This window comes from Eptesicus fuscus, chromosome 7 (genome assembly GCF_027574615.1).
Source record: "Eptesicus fuscus isolate TK198812 chromosome 7, DD_ASM_mEF_20220401, whole genome shotgun sequence".
Classification (NCBI taxonomy): domain Eukaryota; kingdom Metazoa; phylum Chordata; class Mammalia; order Chiroptera; family Vespertilionidae; genus Eptesicus; species Eptesicus fuscus.
Genome location: NC_072479.1, coordinates 66,576,008 through 66,597,527, shown reverse-complemented (window position 1 = coordinate 66,597,527; position 21,520 = coordinate 66,576,008). Strand labels below are relative to the sequence as shown.

Genomic DNA, 21,520 nt, shown 5'->3' with positions numbered 1-21,520 from the left:
ATTTTTTCTTTTTCTTTTTTGGTACTGTAGGTTATGATTTTAGTCGATCTCAACGTGTCTTTAGTTAATCTTCGAAAGAGTTCAGCTGAAGTTTAGAGATTAGAATGATAGGTGTTGACTGAGAAGACCCAGTATTCATAACTTACTAAGCTAACAACTAGACTTACAGCTATTAGAAAATAAATGGGGGGAAAAATTCACCAGATGTTAAAAGCCCTTATTACAAACAAGTCCAAGGTTTTTTTGAAAGAAGACATCAATATTTGGAGTTTGAACGCCATTTTGGACCATAGGATTTCTTTCTTCATTTATATTAGTATTCCTTCCTAAGTAATAAAAAAGTGAAAGAATATATTATTTAATATATAACCCACTCATTTAGTCAAAGTGCTAAATGTATATTTTACTTTGTTAAAAACATGCCAGATGATTATATATTGTCTTTGCCTAAGAATTGTATATTGACTGTTTTATAACTTCCAACAGGCATAGTACAAAGGACATATGAGGTTGGAAGCAATACATTGGCATCAATGAATTCAGACAATAATCAGAATATAAACTTTTTAATTGGGAATAAACATCAATTAGGATTCTTTCCTTTTGCATTGCCAAAATGCCCCATGGAATTTTGGATGCAATGGCAGAAATATTTTATCATTCATTTTAGTGCATAGTATTTTTTAGAAATGGTTTTTGTTATATTAATCTAGTTTAAAAGCTTCTCCTCTTAAACTGTATAGAATAGAGTGTTATCATGGAATGTAGACTTCAAAATGTGGTACACATTCATTCAACAAGCATGCATGCAAAAATGGATGCACCCCCAAGGATTTCAGTTTTGTTTGCTATAAAACAGAGTGAACACTGCCATCCTAGGTTTGTTGAGAAGATGATATACGTGGATGAGCCTATGCAGTGCCTGGCATTGTATTAGAAATGTAAATGTTCGTTTTGTTTCTTAGTCAAGCAGTGGAAGAAGCCTATGTATCACCTAGTTCAAATGTCCACTAAATGTAGGCCGTCTTCCTCCTTCTCAGATGAGTGTAGTCACTGCCTGAGCACTTCCGGCTCCAGGAAATGCATGCCTTCTCCAGGAGGGCACCATCCTTAGGAAGCCCTTTTTTTAAAAAAAACTATATTTTATTGATTTTTTTTAAAATATATATTTTATTGATTTTTATAGAGAGGAAGGGAGAGGGACAGAGAGTTAGAAACATCGATGAGAGAGAAACATCGATCAGCTGCCTCCTGCACACTCCCTACTGGGGATGTGCCCGCAACCAAGGTATATGCCCTTGACTGGAATCGAACCTGGGACCCTTGAGTCCACAGGCTGATGCTCTATCCACTGAGCCAAACTGGTCAGGGCTAGGAAGCCTTTTCTCTGCCAACCAAGTTCTGCCTCTGGAGCCACTTGGTGCAATTCCAATCCTCGGCCCTGGCCATCCTCTTGGTCAGATGACAGAAATGTGGAAGAGATTCTATCAAAATACTGTGATCAGAATATACTATTGTAAACAAAATAAAAAGACTGCAAAGGAAACCAATAAGCAATTAGTAGCTAGCTTTTGTTCTGAAGTGTTCATTCTACACATAAACCTCACTTTGTTACCAGGTGAATTTGAGCCATCCAGTTCCATTTTATAATGGTTTCATATGTTTTATGTATATGAAAAGTTCAGGATTATGTAAATGTTAGATATTATTTGTAAGTCACTTTGGTTAATTTTGAAATTAAAATGCCATTGTTTTATAGACAGGGCATTTAAAATTTGTCAAATACTTATAAATGATTTTTCCTTTTACTTATAACTTAGATATAATTATAGATTTCTGACCAAGGAAACATCTTATTTAAAGAATGAAAATTGTAATTTATAGCTTTTACTTAAACTTTAAGAGAAAAGGTAGGTTGTCATTGATACTTTGGTTGGTAAAAGTAATCATTTCTAATCCCACCATGGATAGAATTTTAAAAAATTATTTTAAAGGTAAATAACCTCTATATCTATTCAAGTTGTTAAGTGTAATATTTCTTTCATATCTGGCATCTATGCAGGTTCAAAATAAATACCGTATTTTCTGGCGTATAAGACGACTGGGCGTATAAGATTTTCCTGGGTTAAAAAGTCGTCTTATACGCCGGAAAATACGGTAATATATATTCATGCTACTGAAATGAGATAGCAGGAAGTTATTTCACTGGTGTGTTCTAGGCCACATAATGATTATTTTTGTCAAAAAAGGTTTTGTTACTGACAAACTGCTTTATCAATGGCTCATAACAAATTTGAAGTCATGTGAACAGAAATAAAGGAGGAAATAGATGATAAAAATTATTGTGGCAAATACCTCCACAGAAAGGTTTTACATTTTTAAGGTAAATCTTATGCAGATATTTTTGTGGTTTTTGTTTTGTTTTTGTCATTGTAGGACCATTTAAAGCAATTACATGAGCCTTTGATTTATCTTTGACAACTTTAATCATCTGCATTGTAAGCCTTGCTATGGTCTAAGACAGATAGAAATGTAAATAGCACTAAGAAATATTTGAGAATATAATAATCAGCATCAATAGTGACAGAGTCAGCTAAAAAGAGCTTCTCACAATTTAAGTGTCCGCATCATGACAAACTGTTACTCAACTTGAATGCTTGCAGATTCGGTACTGGTCGGCTCACGACAAAGAAGCAGCTGCACACCGAGTTCAAGTCAGCAGCCAAGAGTACTCGGCCAGGCTGGAGAACCTTCTGCCGGACACCCAGTACTCTGTGGACGTCAGGGCGTGCAATAGTGCCGGGTGTGGACCTCCCAGTGAGATGATTGAGACTTATACCAAGAAAGCGCGTGAGTCTGAACATTTGCATTTTAGACTTGTCAAAAACTAGCAATCGGTTCCGTCACCATGAAGGTACATTTCAGAGAAATTTATTACCTAGCAGTCTTTGCACATTTGATTTTCCTTTTTTTTTTTTTCATTAAAATCACACAAAAACTTTAAAGAAACATTGATAATGTCAATGATGAAAAATATGGGGAATGCCTTTATACATTCATGTTCCATTTTAGAAATAAAATTATAGATCCTACCTTTGAAACAACTCCCCTCAGCATTTCCCATCATTAGATAACTAATTTTTATTCATTCTGTTATTATTTTAAACTTCATAGAAATACATCGACAGCATGAAACAAATCAAATTCTGCTTTTTTTCTTCTTGCGTTAACTTACAAACTTTCATCATTGCAGAGTGCAAATGCTGTAGCACTACATTTACTCCCTTATCACCACATGCTCTCATTGTTCATACAACAAGATCGCGTACCCTGTTCAGATGATCTGGTCATTCTCATCTCTCTGGCTTTACCTTGATATCTCTTTCTTGAACCAAGTTGAATATATCAAATAGGACAATTTATATTCAGGGAGTTTTGCAATTAATTGAAGATATGATTAGCATTATAGTTTTAAAAACTTATGAAGTTTACTTGGGAAAAAAAGAAACTTCTAAAAGAACATGGTGGTAAGAGCCAGACTTTGGTATCACACATGGGTTTTGGATCTGTTTCTGCCACTCAAAGAAATGTGTAATGATAAGACAAATTCCTTCACATCTTTAAACCTCAGTTTTCAAATTTGTGAAAGGAACATTTACTTCTTTGTTCTTTTTTTCCATTTATTTATTCATCAAAAGTATGCTAAGTGCTCTGTTCTAGGTGTTGAGGATACAGAAGACATCAAACTAGTCTTACAGTCTTTTCTCATGGGATTGCCAACTATTGGAAGGAGAGAGAAAAACAAAAATAAAACTAAATCTCTGGCAAATAAATGTGATAATATCAGATGATAGAAAAATAAAGTGGATAAATAGATGATAAAACTGAAACTGATTTAGGCAAGAACCAAATTCCAATTGGGTGGTCAGGAGTGGCCTCTTTGAGAGATGCCATTGGTGCTTGGATATGAGTAATAATAAGGACCCACTATGTGAGTACTGGGGCTGCGGGAGATGAGAGATAGTTTCAGGCAGAGGGAATAATGAGAACAAAGCCTTTAGGCAGAAAGGGTTTGATATGTTTTAAGTCTAGAAAGGCCAATAGGGCCAGGATATAAAGTTCTGAGGTGAGAAGGGGAAGTACGTTGGCATCAAAATATGAATGGCCTTGTAGGTCATAGTAAGGAATTTGAGTTATCCTTAATTATAAGAAGCCATTGGAAGAGTTTAAAGCAGAGAGTAATACCCAATTAACTTTTTTGGGAAGAAATCATTCTGGGTTCTAGATGGACAGTGGGTAGTGATGGATAAGAGTGTAAGCAGAATAGCCAATCAGGAAGTTACTTTAATAGTCGAGGAAAGAAATGGTGGTGGGAAGAACTAAGTAATAACAGAGAGAAATGGAACACTTTCTGCAGGCAGCATTGACAACTTGCTGCTTGTTTGGATGTTGACAATGAATGAAATGAAAAACTGAATAACTAGATTTTTGTTTGAGAAACTGGGGGTTTGATTGTGAAAGACTTCTAGAGAGACACATCTGGGGGTACAGTATAGATATCCCATCTTGATTTTATTACATTTGAGAAGACTTTGAAACATTTAAGTAGAGATCTTCAGTTGCACATATATGTTTAGAGCTTATGACAAAGATTAGAGATAGAATTGTGAGTACATACAGCTATGGTCCCAGATGTAAGATTTAGGGAAGATTCATAGAGGAGAGAAGGCTGCTCAGGATCAGGTCCTATGTCATCCCAACGTGTAAAAATTGAGCAGAGAATATGGAGACAGCAAAGCATGGTGATGAGAAAGAGCAGCCAGAGAGGTAGGAGGCAGAAATAGACATTAAAGGATCATGAACTTAAGAAAAAAAATTAGATTCAAGACAAAACCAGAAGGTCAATTCTGTGAAATGCTTCAAAAATGTTAAATAAAAAAATAATTTTAAAAAGTGCCATTAAAATTGGCCCCGTGTTCATAACTGATGACTTTGAGAGCATCAGTTTCATAAGATTGGTTCAAAAAGAAACACAAGTGAAGGATGATGAGAGGATGACAAAAGTTATATTACCTACCTCACAGGACCATGGGTTATAAAGTACTTAGCATAGTGCCTGGCACATAGGAAGCAATCATCAAAATTAGCTGTTGCTGTTGTCACATTATTAGCATCAGCGTTATAATTCCTGACACAATGCAGCTTGCAGAACTGAAGCTGGAAATGGTGATGGTCAATTGCATATTATTACTTTTCACAGCTCCAAGCCAGCCACCAAGGATCATCAGTTCCATAAGGTCTGGTTCACGCTACATAATCACCTGGGATCATGTGGTCGCACTATCAAATGAATCCACAGTGACGGGATATAAGGTACATAAAAGATTATTGGAGTATTCCCTCACAAAAGCTTCATTCTTACAAAGAAGACTTGTGTTTGGACTTTTTGCTGTTTCTGCAAAACCCATTCAGTTTTCTCATTCTAGCTGTGTAACAGAATCAGATGACACAGTGCTATGATAAATTTTGAAATGAGAAAAGGTCTTCAGTGCAGTCTAAGAAAATGATGCATCAAGTGAGCAAGATAAAATAACTGCTTTAAAGTATAGAGTTGTTAGAATAATCATGCCTGAAGAACAGAGACAGAAAGAATCCACTTTTGTTCGACAATGATTAATATAGTTTCCCAGCACACAGAAAACTCTGATGTATTGAGTTGCCATCTATAAATGAACAAAAAGAGAAAAATATTATTTCTATATATTCTCTATATCACACCCTATCACATTTTTCATTGTATACTAAATGTTAGAAATTATGTGAAAAACATTTTAAATTGTGAAGCAATTCTTTAGACTACTTCAATATACTGAAAGAGCCCTCTCTTTGTACTACTTTTAAAAAATACATTCTTCGCTGTCTTTATTTTAGGTCATCTAAAAAAATTCACATTCTCTTGGATAACCCTAAAATGTAGGTGAAATTGATGTATGTGAATGCAAAATAATATTAATTTCCCAGAAATTATTACACATAGCTACCTCAGGACTAATTTTATTAATAAAAGTGGAAGAATATTCTGGTTGGGACATTCACTCATTGCTACCACTTTATTAATTTTACATATTTTGGGGACTTCTAAAGGTACTCTATAGACCTGATGGCCAGCATGATGGCAAACTGTATTCAACTCATAAACACTCCATAGAAGTTCCAATCCCCAGGGATGGAGAGTATGTTGTGGAAGTGCGTGCACACAGTGATGGAGGAGATGGAGTGGTGTCTCAAGTCAAAATTTCAGGTAAGCCAGTCATTTAAGACCTATTTCAGTTGGGTACTTGTAAGTTTCTAGAACACATGGATTCCCAAGAGTAAAGGTAGGACTGATATTCACACCAATATGAGTGATTTGAAATGTCAAGGATGCCCTGAAGCTTGACATTTCTTTCCTTATGAGTCACAAAAGTAAATTTGCAACATACCACATACTTGTTGATTATTATCTGGGTGTCAAAGCATAATTAAAATACTATAATGTATGAAAATGAGACATAGTACTAGAGCAATAGATAATAATGTCCAAACTTCTCTTATATCAAAAGGAAATTCACTGGACTATTGTTAATATTCTTCTAACATCCTTTTTCTTGTCTTACCCATATTAATAGTAGTAAAATAAAAAGACAGTAAATGATTATTCCTTTATCATCTCCCTGTCTGCATATCTATTCTTTCTCTGAAAAAATATTTTTCTCACAGCACTAGTTAATTCAAAATGCATATTTGAGTCAGTGATTTCTTCCCTTTTTAGGATTTGTAGAACTCTATTATTTGTTTAAATTTTGATACTTTTTCTCACCCTGGATGGATAATGTAACTTAATTATACAGAATAAAAATTGATGTTAATTTGAAAATTTTATAAGAAACTGAAATACAAGAATAATTGACTTCAAAAAAGTTGGGGATTTATACCTAAATAATGAATATTTATGTATTAAACTAATAAAATATCCTTTAATACAATGCCATAGTTTTTAGTCTGACCATAATTGCATACAGAAACTGTAGAATTAACATTAGGAAATATTATATGTTTGATGAATGGTACCTATCTAAAATTTTTAATAATTTGTATTTATTTGTAAATTGTTTAAATTATCTTATAGTGAGAAAAGCATGGAAATACAAATGGAAATTTTAGATTTTCTTGTAAATTTAAAAAATTTACATTTTAACTTTTTTTAGTTTAGATATGTCATTTTATAAAATTTGGAAATTACAAAAATACATTGCTAGGCTAATGTTCATAAGAGTTATGCTGTCCATTCATTCATTCAACAAATATTCATCAATTGCCCACAATGCATAGGCACAGTTTACATACATAAAATGTGCTACCACTTATATATTTACACATTCCTTCGAGTCCAGATTATAATCATCCCCACTGGTCCAACTGAAATTCTAAAATTTTTCAGGGTTGCTTATTTTATCTTCCTTTAGTCCATTATCTATGCAGCAGCTGAAGGGAGTCAAATCATATCACTCTCCTCTCAGAAATAAATGCTATAGAATAAAATCTAAATATCTTACTGTGGCCTTGTGTGCCCTATATAATCTGGCCCCACCAAACTCTCTCACCTCAAGTAAATAATTTCTCCCCTGCTCCATTAACCTTCTTTCTCTGCTTGAGCATACCCACGTTATTCCTTCCTTGAAGCATCTGTGCTTGTTCTTTCTGCTGTCTGGAATTCTCCGGATCTTGGCATGGCAGGCTCATTCTTGTCATTTTTGTTTGTGCTCAGATGTCACCTCCTCAGAGAAGAATTATATGGCCTTCAATCTAAGATCACCCCCTACTCTAATTTTTTGTCATATTGCATCTCTGTTTTATGTTCTTCATAACATTTATAACTATTTAAAGTTCTCTTATTCATGTGTACTTATATTGTTGACGGTTTTGAATGAAGAAATTGTTACTTGAATGTAAGCTCCATGGGAACAAGCTCTTTTTTATTTTGTTTAGTCTTTGAATCCCCAGCACCTAGGGTACATATCTAGCACAGAACAGGGTTTTAACAAATAATGTTGGAGTAAACTTATGATTTTTTATAGAGTAGAATTTAGTTTAAAATAACTTGGGCAACTTAAACTATTTTTTAGATATCTAGAATGTAGATGCACTTCCCATTAGGCTCATGATTTGTATTGTGCCATGGGCTAATCCACAAGCTAGGTTCTTACAGAGAGTAAGACGTAATGTGAGAGATATTACAGAAAATTTATTGGACATGGTAATCTTTAACTCCACTTCTCTCTGACCCAAGCACTGTTATCTGCTCTCTTAATAAATTATTCCCTAGGAGATGTTTATAGCTCACATCAAGGCATGTGTAACACTGCAAATGTTTCATCATTAGCATACTATCTCTAATAAGTTCTAATAAGTTAATTATATCTAATAAGTTAATTATATTTTTAAATATGCTAACTTGCATGATTTATTTCAAACTTGTAAAAGTTAAAAGGGGATTTAAAAAGTGAATTTCCTGTTAATCTTTTGTTTTTATACATCCTTGTGAGCCTAATTAAGAAAAATGTGAAGCTAGCCATAGTATTTTGATTATAAATTTTAATACGCTAATTTGACTTATTACAAATTCACTACAAATTTTACAATACAGATTGGTGAGTATTCTTGGTCATAAATATCCACAGAGAAACATCTATTTCAGTATTTATGTATGAAGGTGCACATTTTGAACCTTTATATTCCTTTTTAGTCTTAAACAAAGTACAGATATTTTAGTCAAATTAAGGGAGACTTTTAAGGACATTTTAGCATCTGGACTTGAGCAAGAAGTAGTCAACAGAAACCTTCAATGTAGAAAAAAACATGAAAATATATTTGTACTTGAAAATCACTTTGGTGATTGTGGAAAGTATATATGTAGGGGAGTAAGATGTAAGGAGATGAATTACAAGGTTATTATCATAGAATGATTAAAGATGATGACGGTCTGGCCTGGAAAGAGGGCAGTGGCAAAGTCTCGTGTGGGTTCTACAAAAGCAAGACATCTTACCATTTGATTTAAAGTTCCCATATATTCATTTTGTTGACTTTATGTCTTCTAATAAATCTGTAATTTATCCTGATGTTACCACAGATGATGGAGTCTAAACATTTAGCCTACTATTTTTGGTAACTCCAAGCTATTAAGTTAAACTATATAACCAAAGCCACTGACTTAAACACTGATGAAAAACATATTTTGTGTTTCCCCTTTGTCCTCTTCGGCCCAGTAGCAGAAGTGGAAGGGCTAGGAAACCATTTTTTTAGGTGGAACCGATAAATGTTTAATTCTATTACTCACATGTTCCTCTCTCCAGTGCCTAAGTAGAACAATATAAAGAAAACAAGAAGGTAGTTGAAATTGTTTATTTTTAATTCCTATGTTATTAGATTAAAATGCAATATTAACATAACTAATTTTGCAAATATCTCCTCTGTAAGAATTTTCAAAAACCAAAATTGTTTTTGAGTTTATAATATTGTACAACAGCCGAGATAGATGATAGATAGATGATAGATAGATAGATAGATAGATAGATAGATAGATAGATAAATTAATATGCATTATAGTCTTAGGTAGGAACTAACCATACCACAAAAGTGGAGTATATATCGGGCATAAGTAGAACTTCTCCTGCAAAAATGATTAACATGAAATTCACTGCAGTGTTGCCTTGTGACTGGGCAGTGGGGAGAGGACAACTGGGAAGAAGCTTATAGGGTGGTAACAATGTTCTTTCTTTGCCTGGCTGGTGAATATACAGGTAGGCTGTTGTTCCTGTTATTTTTAATTATATTTTTAAATATGCTAACTTGCATGGTTTATTTCAAACTTGTAAAAGTTAAAAGGGGATTTAAAAAGTGAAGAACTAAAGGAAGGTATTGAATTTGGCATTTGAAAGGTCTATATTAGTTTGCTAGGGCTGCCATAACAAAGTACCACAAACTGGATGGTTTAAATAACTGAAATTTATTTTTTCACAATTCTGGATGCTGGAAGTCTGAGATCAAGTTGTCGGCAGGTTTCACTTCTTCTGTGGCCTCTCTCTTTGGCTTGTAGCTGGCTATCTTCTCTATGTGTCTTCATGTGGTCTTTCCTTTGTGTAAATCTATGGCCTAATTTCCCCTTCCTTATAAGAACACCAGTCATGTTGGATTAGAGCCCACCCTAATGATCTTAAGGTGGGATTTTAACTAAAGACTCTCTCTCTAAATCCAGTCACTCTAATATATTGGGCATTAGGGTTTCAACACATGAATTTTTGAGGGGGCAAAATTCAGCTCATAACTCCTTGGTAATTTAAAGAGAAAAACATCCATAAAATAGTGGAGTTAAAAGTCTTATTTCTTTAAGCAAACATCATGGAGCTTAAATTCTAAAGGAAGGAGGCAAAATCAGTTAATCATTTTTATAATGATGTAATAATGTAATATTTTGTCTGGTAGGGACAATATCTGAGGGTAACTGAAGAAAGTGAAGCAGTAAAGCAGAGGAAGGTGTGTAAGGAGTGATGGAAAAGGACTGGGTAGGGCCCATGTTTTCAATAAGAGCGGCAGCAAAACCTGCTCTGATGAGATAACAGTGGGAAAGAGAATTCAATGAAGTGAAGGAATGGTCCATGTAGTTTATCTGAACAAAGAGTTATTCCTACTAGAACAAATACCAGGTGCATGCTTAGATGTTCAAGCATGGGTGACCAGTGTGACTAGGGCTGCGTAAGTGATGGGGAGAGTGGACACAATGAGGCTGGAGAGGTAGATGGGACCTGAATCTTAACAAGGTTTTTATAGATCCTGGTTAAGGACTTTGGAGTTTTCTTTAAATGGGATGAGAAGCCATCCATCAAAACAGCTTAAGGTAGGAAGTGACATGATCAGGTTTATATTTTATAAGTGTTACTAGAGGCCCGGTGCACAAAATTCATATATGGGGAGGGGTTTGTGTGTCCCTCAGCCCAGCCTGCACCCTCTCCAATCTAAGACCCCTCGAGGGATCAGGCCTAAATGGGCAGTTGGATATCCCTCTCACAATCCAGGCCTGCTGGCTCCCAACTGCTCACCTACCTGCCTGCCTGATTGCCCCTAACCACTTCTGCCTGCCAGCCTGATTGCCTCTAACCACTCCCATGCCAGCCTGTTTGCCCCTAACTGCCCTCCCCTGCCTGATTGCCCCTAACTGCCCTCCCCTGCCAGCCTGATCACCCCTAACCACTCCCATGCCAGTCTGATCGACACCTAACTGCTCCCCTAAAGGCCTGATTGCCCCTAACTGCCCTCCCCTGCTGGCCCGGTAAGCCCTAACTGCCCTGGTCACCCCCAACTGCCCTCCCCTGCAGGCCTGGTCACCCCTAACTGCCCTTCCTTGCAGGCCTGGTACCCCCCAACTGCCCTCCCCTGCTGGCCTGGATCCCCACAACTGTCCTCCCCTGCAGGCCTGGGAACCCGCCCCCTCAACTGTTCTCCCCAGCAGGCCCAGTCGCCCCCAAACTGCCCTCCCTTGCAGGCCTGGACCCTCCCAATTTCCCTCCCCTGCTGACCTGATTGCCCACAACTGCCCTCCCCTGCTGGCTATCTTGTGGCCGCCATCTTGTGCCCACATGGGAGCAGCCATCTTTTACCACATGCGGGCGGCCATCTTGTGTGTTGAAGTGATTGTCAATTTGCATATTACTCTTTTATTAGATAGGATTCTAGTTTTTCTTTGAAAGAAAGTAGGAATCTCATGAATGGTGTGGAAAATCTCTGTGAACCTCTGGAAACAGGGAGGGTAGTTAGAACAAGAAAGGTGATAGTCAAGTAAAAGATGAAGTCAGCTTTGACTATTGTGGTCACAGTAGAAGAAATAAGAATTAGTTATAGTCAGAATTTATTTGGAAGATGACCCAATAATGTTTTCTGATGATTTCATAAGGGATGTGAAAAAGCATTTGGCATAACTTGAAGAATTTAGATTTTCCAACAGAATCATCTATTAAAATGGCCAACAGAATTATCTACTTTAACAGAATCATCTACTGAAAATAGATTATTGGAAAAGAAAAGTTAGGAGTTCAAATTTTGGCATGCTAGTTCATGCTATATCTATCCAAGTGAAGCCAGGTGGAGATAGATTTTAAAAAATCATCTAGCAAAACTGAGAAACCAGCTGAGGTCAGATAAGAAATTTGTCAGAGAACCAGTTGGCATAATTATATAGCTATCCGCAACACATACCAGCCTGAGTACAGAAATGGAGATAGCAGATGGTTGTTAGTGTTGCCCAAAGTTGGCAAATTACATCATTAATAGAGTAGGAAATAAGGATTCATTACTTCTAGTTAAAGAATAATTTAAATTGATGAACATTGTGTATGTATTAGAATATTTTCAGCTGTCAGTAACAAACTCTCAATTCAGAATTGCCTGAGAGATAGGTGGCCTTAGACCTTAATAAAATCAGTGTCTCAAAAATATAATCAAGGACCAGTTTCCCCCTCTTTCTTTACTTGGGAAGGCTCATAATCAGCTTCATTCTCAGATTTGTCATTTTTGTGGTTGCAAGATGGCTGCAGCAATGCTAGTAATTATTGCATGCAGACCCAATACTATCCAAGGAAGAAGTTCTATTTTAAAACTTCCCAGAAGGCTCTCAGGAAATCTTTCCCATATTGTCCAGAATTGGGTCACAAGTCTATCCCTGAACTACTAAAATGGCATTTCTATGGTTATTCATGGTGATCAAGATTTACTGCTGAGCTGGAGGTGGGATAGCCTTCCTTGAGAAGTGAACATCTGAACAAAAAAATGGAAAGTGCTCTCTCTCTCTTTGCCTTCTGGCATCCCCATAATGTAAATGTTGGTACACTTAAAGTTGTGCAGGAGCTCCTTATACTATCTTCATATATTTTTATTTATTTTTTCTTTTTGTTCTTCTGATTGGGTGTTTTTTGCTTCCTCATATTCCAAATCATTGATTTGATTCTAGGAATCATCTAAACTACTGTTGGATCACTGTAAATTTTTCTTTATTTCAGTTAGTATATGCTTAATTTCTGACTGGTCCTTTTTCATGTCTTTAAAATTCTCACTAAGATCCTTGAAAGTCTCACTAAGTCCTTTGAAGCTCTCATTAAAATCCTTGGTCAACTGTATAACCATTTTTTTTAACTCTCTATCTAGTAGTTTGTTTTCTTTCATTCCATTTAGGTTTTTTTTCCCCCCAGGAGATTTCTTCTGTTCTTTCATTTGTGTCATGTTTCTTTGTCTCCGCATTTTGGATGCTTCCCTGTGTTTGTTTCTGTGTATTAGGTAAAGCTGCTATGTTTCCTGGAATTGGTCAAGTGGCCTTGTGTAGTAGGTGTCCTGTAGGGCCCAGGGGCTCAACCTCCCCAGTCACCTGAGCTGGGAACTCTAGCTGTGCCCTGTGTGGTCTGTGAGCACAGTCTTGTTGTAGTTGAGCCTTGATTGCTGTTGGTGTCACTTCAAGTGTGCCAACACTCACATTATGGGGGTACCAGAAGGAGAAGAGAGAGAGCAAGATATTGAAAACCTATTTGAAGAAATAATGATGGAAGACTTCCCCTACCTGGTGAAAGAAATAGACTTACAAGTCCAGGAACCACAGATAGTCTCAAACAAGAGGAACCCAAAGAGGTCCACACCAAGACACATCATAATTAAAATGCCAAAGGTTAAAGACAAAGAGAAAATATTAAAAGCAGCAAGAGAAACGCAGTTAGTTACCTACAAGGGCATGCCCATAAGACTGTCAGCTGATTTTTCAACAGAAACTTTGTAGACCATAAGGGACTGGCAAGAAATATTCAAAAAAATGAATAGCAAAGATCTACAACCAAGAGTACTCTACCCAGCAAAGTTCTCATTTAGAATTGAAGGTCAGATAAAAGAGCTTCACAGGCAAAAAAAAGCTAAAGGAGTTCATCACCACCAAACCATTATTACATGAAATGTTGAAGGATATTCTTTAAGAGGAGGAAGAGGAGGAGGAGGAGGAGGAGGAGGAGAAAGAAGAAGACGAAGACGAAGATGAAGACGAAGAAGAAGAAGAAGAAGAAGAAGAAGAAGAAGAAGAAGAAGAAGATTAAAAATATGCACAGTAAAATGACAATGAATACATATCAATCAACAATTAATTCTAAAAATCAAAATAAATGAATAAAATAAACTGATGAATAAAATAGAACCAGAGGCATGGAAACATGGAACAGATTGACTAATCTCAGAGGTAAGTGGGGAGGGGAGGAGGAAAGAGATTAACCAAAGATCTTATATGCATATATGCATTACCTATGGACACAGACAATAGGGTGGTGAAGGCCTGGGGCATGACTGGAACCAGGTAGAGGGGGAGGATGAGGGGAAAGGGGGACATCTGTAATGCTCTCAACAATAAATATTTTTTTAATGGAAAGTTATTAGCAAGGAAGCAGATATAAAAAGATTTCTTCTTAATATTCAAAGTTAAATGATGCGGTAAATAAGGATGAATGCGTGCAAGGAAATTTGAAAAAACAAGGTAAAAAAGCAGCTTCATAAGAATCCTATCTAATAAAAGAGTAATATGCAGATTGGCCATCACTCCAACACACAAGATGGCTGCCCCCATGTGGTCAAAGATCCTGCCCCCATGTGGACACAAGATGGCCACAACAAGATGACCAGCATGGGAGGGCAATTGGAAGGGACCAGGCCTGCAAGGGAAGGCAATTGGGGGTGATCAAGCCTGCAGGGAAGGGCAGTTAGGGGTGACCAGGCCAGCAGAGGAGGGAAGTTGGGGGCGACCAGGCCTGCAGGGAAGGGCAGTTGGGAGGGACCCAGGCCTGCAGGGGAGAACAGTTGGGGGGGACCAGGCCTGCAGGGGAGGGCAGTTAGGGGTAAACAGGCTGGCAGGGGAGCAGTTAGGCATCAATCAGGCTGGCAGGGGAGTGGTTAGGGGGTTATCAGGCTGGCAGGTAGAAGCAGTTAGGGGCAATCAGGAAGGCAGGCAGATGAGCAGTTGGGAGCCAGCAGTCCTGGATTGTGAGAGGGATCCCAGATTGGAGAGGGTGCAGGCTGGGCTGAGGGACACCCTCCCCCCTGTGCACGAATTTCATGCACTGGGCCTCTAGTGTAATAAGAGGGATAAGGAGTTATAGGAAAGATACAAAGTCGGATTCAATAGCAGAAAATTTAGGCAGGATTATTATTTTTTTATTCAAGTAACAGGAGATAGTCAATGTTGATCCTGATATTAAAACAAAAATTTATGACATTGAACAAGTTAGAGTTTCAAGGGTTATGTCAATAAATTAAATTGAGAGAACTCTGATCCAAAGTCAGTAAACAGAGGTTCATCCAGATAGATAGATAGATAGATAGATAGATAGATAGATAGATAGATACTAGAGGCCCGGTGCATGAAATTTGTGCACTGGGGGGGGGGGGGCGGGGGTGTCCCTCAGCCTAGCCTGCACCCTTTTGCAGTCTGGAAGCCCTTAGGCCTGCTCCCTATGTGGAGTGGTCCTAAGCTGGCAGTCAGACATCCTTAGCACTGCCATGGAGGTGGGAGAGGCTCCCACCACCGCTGCTGTGCTCGCCAGCTGTGAGCCCAGCTCAGGGCTTCTGGCTGACTGGTGCTCCCCCTGTGGGAGCACACTGACCACCAGGGGGCAGCTTCTGCATTGAGCATCTGCTCCCTGGTGGTCAGTGTGCGTCATAGCGACTGGTCGTTCTGCTGTTTGGTCAATTTGTATATTAGCCTTTTATTATATAGGATAACATTACTACTGTTAAAGAATATTTAAGTAGGAAATTGGAATGTATAAGAAACAGTTTAAGTCATTACTGCCATAAAGAAATTATAAACTTTTTGCTTTGTTTTATATTTTAGATTAACTATTCCACAATACTCAGATATATGAGACACCTTTCCCCTCAAGAGCTACATTTAATGGTCTTTTCTAAATTTAGAAAGTAGTACTAACAGGGTAGAAGATGGAAAGAATATTGCTATTGGGACTAAAATTAGAACCTAGCATGAGAAGGAATTCCCATATATAGTAAGTCTTTGGAAAAGGGGGTTGTAAATAAAGGAATTTATCATTTGTGAAGATGTAATTGCATTGAAGAAGTTTTAGAAAATGTTCTTAAGAGAAATATCTTGAGTCAGAGATGGGTTTTATTTTGCTGAATTTGGGGGTATCAGCAAAATTCCAGTTTTACTAAGTAGTGATTTATCTATTTCAACTTGTTTGCATATATCAAGCTTTATAGAATGGCATTATACAGTTTCAACAAATTGTATGATGGGTCATAATATTTTGAATTAATAAATTGGTCATGAGAAAATGGATAATACTGTGCAATGCATACCTTATATGTATAATTTTAATTATCAGTAAATTCAATTTTGCATTTTTATAAATTTTGGTATATTAGTGACATAAAAATTACATAAAGATATCCATCTATTCTGTATACTAAAGGGATTTTAAATATTTTATGATCCTAAGGAAGGAATATTTATATGTACCTCCCCACAAACCATAAGATATTACTTAATATTGTCTCCTGAAATAAGAGTAACAAATAAATGAGTTAAAATAATTATACTATCTTGAATTGTTATAGACATCAACCATCAAAACACTATTTCAAAATTAATTTTCCTTTGAAACATTATAGGCTATTTTGAAATTTGTAACCCTCTCAGGAAAATATAAAGACAATTGTTTATGCTGAGAGTGTTGGGTTTTAAATTTTCTCTCCTGTGGTTTGACACTTACCCACTGTAACATAAATTTGAAACCATTTAGAAAAGAAAATGATTTTGTCATGGTTAAAAATAAAACCCTGGAAATTTCTCACAAATAGATCTGGAAACCTTTAATGCTATAGTAAGAGGGAATATAAAACACTTAAACTGGAAAGTGATATATCAACATATTAAAATGGTCCATTTGATACCACATTAGGGACCAACATTAGTGATTTATGAAGGAATGTTTAGGTCTCAAAATACTTCCCATAGTTGGGCAAGGCTAGAAGGCAGGCCCCTTGATGGATTATTCACAGTTTGAAAGCAATGCAATGGCGTAAACGACATTCCAGAGGCACTTTTTTTACAGACACCTTCTGCAAAATGAGCCAGACCAAGAGCAAATAAATCATTTAGAACATATTCCAAGAATATGACTTTATCCAGCCAATATTCATTCTTCTATAACTTACCACTCCAAGCCCTGTATAACTGACTTTCATCTCTAAAGCAAATCACCAGGCTTGGTCACATGGCCATAAAGCAGGAAGAGAGAAGGGTGTTATAAATTACAGAGGACTAGTTCAACAAGACTCCTAGCTCATAGGAGATGCCTCAAAGTCCAGATGTGCCTGGAAGTTGTGAATTCTTTGGATATCAACATCTGTGTAGATGATCCTACTAATACCCTGGCCTCTTAATTCCTCTTTCCTAATGATCCTAATTTATAGGGTAACTAATGCTCTCTGCCCTGCCTCAGCCAGCCACTCATGATCACAGTCTAGACAGAGTTTCAAGACTTAAGTATAAACTGAAACTTGAGGATCCCTGAAACTTGAATGAGAAAAAAAAAATTGTAATTTTCTCTAATTTCTAACTGAAATGTATTACATTCTTCAAATATAAATTTAAGCAACAGATCACCATCACCAATTACAATCACAAATGTTCTCATATACTAGTATTTCATCTGTTGCAATATCACTTCAAAAATATGATGTTTATTAGCCCTGATCTTAGATTTTATTATTTAATGTGCTAAAAATATGTCATTTTAATGTATTAATAAACATATATTTACTTTGTTAATTTACTTTGTGTATTATATTGAAATATATATATGTATTTAAATATAATCTATTTCCTTTTAACTCTACATATTGTATTTTATGTATGTGAAAGCATTATTTTTAGTTTCTCAGAGATTCACAGACTGCCAATCTTACCTTATAATAGACAAATATGCAAATTGACCGCACCTTCGCTACGCCCAAGCCACGCCCACCAACCAAGCCACGCCCACCAACCACGCCCACCAGGAAACCGTTACAGGGACGCTGGGGCCGGTGGCTTTTCGGGCGCCTGCTCCTATCGCAGGGACCGGCTGGGGTGCGGTGCGGCCGAGCCCAAGGACCGGAAAGCCGCCCGGGGCTTTCCGGGCCTTGGGCGCCAGCCGGGTGCGTGCTCCGATCGGAGCAGGGACCCGGCTGGGGTGCGGTGTGGCCGGAAAGCCGCCCGGGGCTTTCCGGGCCTTGGGCGCCAGCCGGGTGCGTGCCTGCTCCGATGGCAGGAGCGAGCCGACCTGGGGGTCTGCTTCTGCAATCAGGTCGCAGGGATGCTGGGTGCAGCTGAGCCCAAGGCCACCGCCCAGGGCCAAGCCCGGACCCTGAAAGAAGGTAGAGGTCAGTGGCCACCGCCAAGGCCTGGGTCCCCGGTGCCGGCAGAAAACTGGTGCAGGCAGCCAGGTGAATGAAGGTCTATTGCACGAATCTTCGTGCAAACGGGCTACTAGTGCATCTATAATAGACAAAGAGAGTAAGAATCCTGGCAAAAATTACATTACTAATCACTGGAAAAAATTTTCATTTTAAGCATTCTATTTTCAGATACTAACTTTTACCTTTCCAGTTTATTCCTTCAGCTCTCCTCCAAACTTAACAGTTTCTCCACTCTCCCCTACCCAGATCTACCATTGATCCTATCCTATTGATTTTTCCAATTCCTGCAAAATTTGACTCTTCTAATCAAGATGACTATAATATTCCTATGTATTTATATATATTTGTATTACTTAAATGCCTTGCTTATTTAGCATAAGTATAGTCTATTTTTTACATGTAGAATGGAAATAATAGTGTTAACCTTTTATATGAGTAATAAATTATAAATAAATTATTACCTATTATTGTGAGTAGTACATGATTAATAAGGTTTTACTCACTATTATTGTGAGTAATAAATAAATTAAATAAAAACCTGTTTTCACATACCTTAACCCTTTGCCACCCAATTTCAAATGAAAGCATGATTGCAAGAGATAATACTCTATAGCAGTGTTTCTTAACATTTTTTTCATTACTGTCTCAAAAAAAACCTTACTTTTTCCTAGCACTTCAGCCACCTATGGAATTTTAATACCATGAATGTGCTGCATGTCTGTTTATGCTCTGTAGCCCTTTGGAGATGCAAAGCCATTATAATAGCTTATATTTAGATTTTTTCACCCATAAAAAAACATTTTCACCTCCATGGGGCCATATTGCACCTTGGAGAATGCATACTTATGTACATACATACCCCTTTCATTCCAGTTCCAGGAGATACAATCAATTTTCTGAATTGATCAATCCAAAACTTCATTGAGCTGTGTTTTTAAAAGACATTGTTTTGCACCTTATAGAATGAATGTTTATTAAGTTGTAGTTTAGTATTATATTATTGACTTATACTGAGGAACATTATATAAAAGAGTCCAGAAACAAAAAACAATTACATCAAATCTATTATCACATTATTTCATAATTGTTGAGGGTAGGTTTTGCTGTACTACATAGTGCTCTCCTTTTAAGGAACCATGATTGGCAATTCTCTCAGGTAGGGCTACAGGAGTGAGTAAGCTGGGCCACACTAATAAATAAATATTTGAATAAAATAATTCAATAGTTAATATTAAATTAATATTCTTAAAATGGACACTATTTAATGGAGAGGATGAAATCTTATTAGAGGAAGGGTGAGAAAGAGGACCACTCTGTCCAATTTCTAGAAAAATTCATCTTCTCATCACCACCACCGTCCCAACATACACCCACACACACTCAAGATAACAAAATACATAAGTAAATCTAGTTTCTTCTGTAGGCAGCTTAGATATTACTTATTGGAGCATATGTAATAAAAACCTTATTCTTTATACACACACACCCTAACTAGGTTATCAACATCTTCCTTCAATACATTACTCTCTTTTAAAAGAACTCAGGGTGGAGGTGGGGGAGAAGAAAATACAATCCCTCTGGTAAATACACTTTTCTTATTTGTTGAATCCAGTCCTATGTTAGCATCTATTATGGATTGCTATTCCAGATATCTACCTCGCTGGGTCCATTCTCTGGTCTTAGGACCAGAAGCACATTACTTGCTCTTGTCTTTTGGATAGTGAACTTAATGACTGATCTGCTTCTCTATTTGCATTGCCTGGCCAAAACTCAGAGCCACATCCCAACATACCTCTAGCTCAGTATACTACTATAGAGCATTATGTATTTTAATTAAAAATATGTGAATATAGATACAGTGCTTTTTAAATGTGCCTGGAACAACATAGACACTTAATAAATATTAGTAATATTAGTGGTAACATCAGTTGATGTTGATGTTGCTATCCATATATATAAAAGCCAAGCGACCAAACTCCAGAACGACCGGTTGCTTTGTCGCACACTGCGGCCCAGATCGGCCTCCCCCACCTCAATTGGGGGTGGGGCTGGCTGGCCAACCTCTCTTGACCCCTCCCCCCAGCCAGCCTGGCCCTGATCGGCCCCAATCAGGCAGTCTGGCTGGACCCCACCAGTGCACGAATTTGTGCACCGGACCTCTAGTTTTAGTATAATTATCTTTTAGCTTTGTCTCAATTTTTTATTTTTATTTTTTGTTAATCCTCACCTGAGGATATTTTTCCATTGATTTTTAGAGAGATAGGAAGGGATGGGGAGCGACACAGAGAAAGAAACATCAATGTGAGAGAGACACACTGATTAGTTGCCTCCCACATGCACCTCCTAACAGGGCCAAGGATCCAGCCTGCAACCAAACCCAGGACCCTTCAGTCCTCAGGCCAATGCTCTATCCACTGAGCCAAACCAACTAGGGCTCAATTTTCCTAAACTTCTCTTTCCTCTCAATTGTCTTCTTTTTTCCTTTATCATAATTTATCTTTGTAAAATATCTCAAAGCTTTTTAAAAATAATATAACTCTTTACTTTCATAACTATGTAAATATATTTTATTCTCCATAGAACCTGGCAAAGCATTTTGACTCAGTATTTTTTAATTAAACTAGCAAAGAAAAAACCATTATCTAGAAATAATACTGGTGTGTTAAAATGTCTCAAAGACTTAGATCATAAATATTTTAACAAGAAGGATAAGACACATATATCAGATTTCCAATATATGCTTTATGATTAAAATATAAGCTAAAAATACTCCTTAAGATATATAAAGTTATAAAGAATGTATTCTAAAGTGTGAGAGCTAATAAAATCTAAATGTTAAAAATGAATAAAAATTAAAAAGTGATAATATATTTAGTGTGATAATTTTCATGGCAAATAGATAGCTGGCATATGTGATTCTAAGATTGTGAAGAGATTGTAATCCAAGGAGAAACCTAAAACATAAAGCAAATTAACTTAAGAGAAAGATTGA

General features: G+C 36.9%; 1 protein-coding gene across 1 annotated transcript in view; it reads left to right on the top strand.

Moving 5' to 3' along the window:
* CNTN1 (contactin 1) overlaps nucleotides 1-21,520 on the top strand; it is a 129,966-nt gene that overhangs the window by 96,182 nt on the left and 12,264 nt on the right. The window contains exons 20-22 of the mRNA XM_008140559.3: nucleotides 2,664-2,850; nucleotides 5,261-5,373; nucleotides 6,145-6,301. Coding sequence (XP_008138781.1) covers nucleotides 2,664-2,850; nucleotides 5,261-5,373; nucleotides 6,145-6,301 — 457 coding nt within the window. The remainder of the gene's footprint in view (nucleotides 1-2,663; nucleotides 2,851-5,260; nucleotides 5,374-6,144; nucleotides 6,302-21,520) is intronic.